This window comes from Alligator sinensis, unplaced genomic scaffold (genome assembly GCF_000455745.1).
Source record: "Alligator sinensis unplaced genomic scaffold, ASM45574v1 scaffold301_2, whole genome shotgun sequence".
Taxonomy (NCBI): domain Eukaryota; kingdom Metazoa; phylum Chordata; order Crocodylia; family Alligatoridae; genus Alligator; species Alligator sinensis.
In genome coordinates this window covers 475,630-478,564 of record NW_005841874.1, presented here as the reverse complement: position 1 = coordinate 478,564, position 2,935 = coordinate 475,630, and the positions used below count along the sequence as shown (strand labels likewise).

At 47.4% G+C, this 2,935-nt stretch overlaps 1 protein-coding gene across 4 annotated transcripts in view; it reads left to right on the top strand.

Annotated features, from left to right (window-relative positions):
* Positions 1-2,935, top strand: part of ABCC5 (ATP binding cassette subfamily C member 5) — an 84,038-nt gene that overhangs the window by 74,686 nt on the left and 6,417 nt on the right. For all 4 annotated transcript variants that reach the window (XM_006017107.3, XM_025195944.1, XM_025195945.1 and 1 more), the window contains 2 exons: positions 1,728-1,917; positions 2,918-2,935. The exon at positions 2,918-2,935 is cut by the window's right edge and continues 154 nt beyond it. In XM_006017107.3, coding sequence (XP_006017169.1) covers positions 1,728-1,917; positions 2,918-2,935 — 208 coding nt within the window. The remainder of the gene's footprint in view (positions 1-1,727; positions 1,918-2,917) is intronic.

Below are 2,935 nucleotides of genomic sequence, written 5' to 3'. Positions count from 1 at the left end.
CTCTTTCCACCAGGAGACTCAGATCTTGCCTCCCCTTTTGGGCCTTTTAAGGAGTAGTAGAGAGCACTTGACCCTGAGTAGTTCAGCAAACTGCTTTCATAGAGATGCGTCATTTTGGCAGCTTCAGGCTCCAAAGTTTATCTGTTTGGGGAAGCTTATCTGCTGTCCTGCACTGTGCATGGAGCAGGGAAGAAAACGCTGATTTGTGAAGATACACAAAGAAACCTGAACTCCTGCAGTCATTGGGAGGAAGCTTTTTTCATATGGTGGGTGACCACCCAAGCCATTCCTGGGATGTCCTGCGGAGGATCTAAGTGGGCAGGGAGGGTTGGGGAGTGTATATCACAGCCAGATCTTCAGTGACAAAACCCTGCTTGTTAAGGGTGTTTCTTGTAGATGTGGTATGTATTGTCCCGCCTGGCTCAGCTCTGAACAAAGCTTCTCTGGGACTTCTTCCATGCTTGGCTCTGGAAGGCATTCTATGAACTGTATTTTTTTTGTTCTATAATAAAAGAATATTCGACTTTTCCTACCATTACATTCTTGCTGCCACATAATTGGCATTCTGCATCTTTTGTCATAGCAGTTCTGATTGTTGGGGAGGCTGGACGTGTGTGTGTGTGTGTGTGTGTGCACCTGCAGGCTAGGAGATGCTCTGTGCTGCCAACGGTTCCTGTTCCTAGGAAGTCCAGGGTTTGACTTCTTTCACTGGAGGCACCAGGCTCAAATAAATGTGGTGCTGTTGTGTTAGGGCAGTTCCCCCCCTCCGAACATTATGAAGCTGGCATTTTTGAAAGCTACATCTCTGCTTTCCAGTAAGGGGCAGAGCTGTGGGAAGTGGCAACTTGCCACATTTTAAACTTGCGGCAGATGAAAGGGTCTCTCCAGGATTGCGTCTGTTTTTCAGATTTTTGTTTAATGTGATACTACCAGTTCCGTAGCCAAGGTTCTCACGTGAGCTCCTTGGAGTGCAGCAGTGAAGAGCAGAGCTGGAGAGCTGTGTAGGTGGGCAGGGCCTGGGGCCAAACCTTCCAGGCTTTTGTATTTTATCCCCTTTGTACGCATTTCACGTGCACAGATCCTACTTGGCTTATATTCAGAGCAAACGCATGGCCCTGCCACAGTAAACATAGGGAAGGCAGAAGCTTTATGGAACTTGGTAGCACTGCAGGAGAACAGTGATATTTTTTTTTTTTTTTAAGGCAGTTGCTGTGTTTAGCGGCTCTGCAATCTCCCCTCTAGCTCCCAAGAACTTGACCAGTTTTGCTTGTTAATAGTGATGCTCCTTGGCTCTTACATAGCACGCTATATCCCTGGGTCTCAAAGTGCTTCACCAAGGAGGTCATTATCATTACCCTGTTTTACTGCAGATGGGGGAATTCACTTGACCAGGCCTATGCAGTAAACCAGTAATTGAGTTGGACTTAAACACGGGTCTGCTGAGTCCCCATCCAAGGCCCTTTTTTATCCACTCAGTTGCACTGCCTCTATTCACAGCTCATGGAGGTGTGATTTGGAGCAGCATATGGGGCTGCCTATAGTGCAAAGTGCAGAGTACCACTCGGAGTTGCTTACTGGGGCTCAGCCCAGTATCCGAACTTGGCAAGGGAAAAAGAATTGTGAAAGTCTTCACCGTGAGGGAACCAGCCCTTGCTGAAAATGGCATTGAAGAGTTGGCCCACGTTCACCTTACTGGAAACGAGATGTTATTTTCTCTTGTTCTGCAGACGCTTTCTCTGGAAGCTCCAGCTCGAATTAAGAATAAAGCTCCCCCTCTGGACTGGCCACAGGAGGGGGAAGTTGCCTTTGAAAATGCAGAGATGCGTTACCGGGAGAACCTCCCTCTGGTGCTCAAGAAAGTGTCCTTTACCATCAAACCCAAGGAGAAGATTGGTATCGTTGGGCGGACGGGGTCAGGTGAGGAGACGCTGTGTCCAGTCAGGTCAGAGGTTGGAGACTCGGGGATGTAACAGAGCAGTTCTTTGGTGTGAAACCCTGTGCATCACTGTGAAAAAGCTTCCCTGCATTTCCAAGGTCTCTGGACAAGCCGGGAGGTGCATAGGAACCATTACTCACCTTGCTGCAGCTGTGGTTCTTCCAAATATGGATTCATTCAGGGTGCTCACGTGTGTGAGTGGGATCCACAGAAAGACAGGGAAAGGATTTTGCTGCTTGAAAAGAGGGAGGGAATCGTGCTACTCCTTAGCTAACATACTTTTATCACCTCCTCTAGCATTCAAAGCAGTTGCACAGCACAGAATACTGCCTTAAATACCCTCATTCCAGTTTCATTGACTTAATGGCAGTTGCTAGTACCAACGTGCGGGCCAAATTTAGCTTGAATCATCTCAGGAGCACTGTAATATGTAAGGTGTTCATCTAGACCCATGCTAGAGTAGACTGACAGCAGATGAAAAGCGAGGTTTAAGAATTCCCATTTCCAAATGAGCAATTGGTGGCACTTAGTTTAGAGCAGGGGTGGGCAAAACGTGGCCCGGGGGCTGGATGTGGCCCGCCAGGCCATTTTATCTGGCCCGTGGGGCCCCTAAAAAAATTTAGAAAATCAATATTATCTGCCCTGAGCTGCCTGTCATGTGGCCCTTGATGGCTTGCTGAAACTCAGTAAGTGGCCCTCTGCCCAAAATAATTGCTCGTCCCTGGTTTAGAGACAAATCCCACCCCCGCCCGGATTTGGATCTCCCAGCGCTGTTTGGAGTAAACACAGGGTTGACATTTTAAAATATTCTGGTTCCTTTAAACAAATTGTTACTGTGGTTTTTTAAAATGCTCACTGGTCCACAGAAACTCCAGCTGATATATTCTGGTTCCTTTAAACAAATTGTTACTGTGTTTTTTAAAATGCTCACTGGTCCACAAACTCCAGCTGATATTTTTTTTTTGCTCTCCCACCATCCAGGGAAGTCCTCTCTCGGAA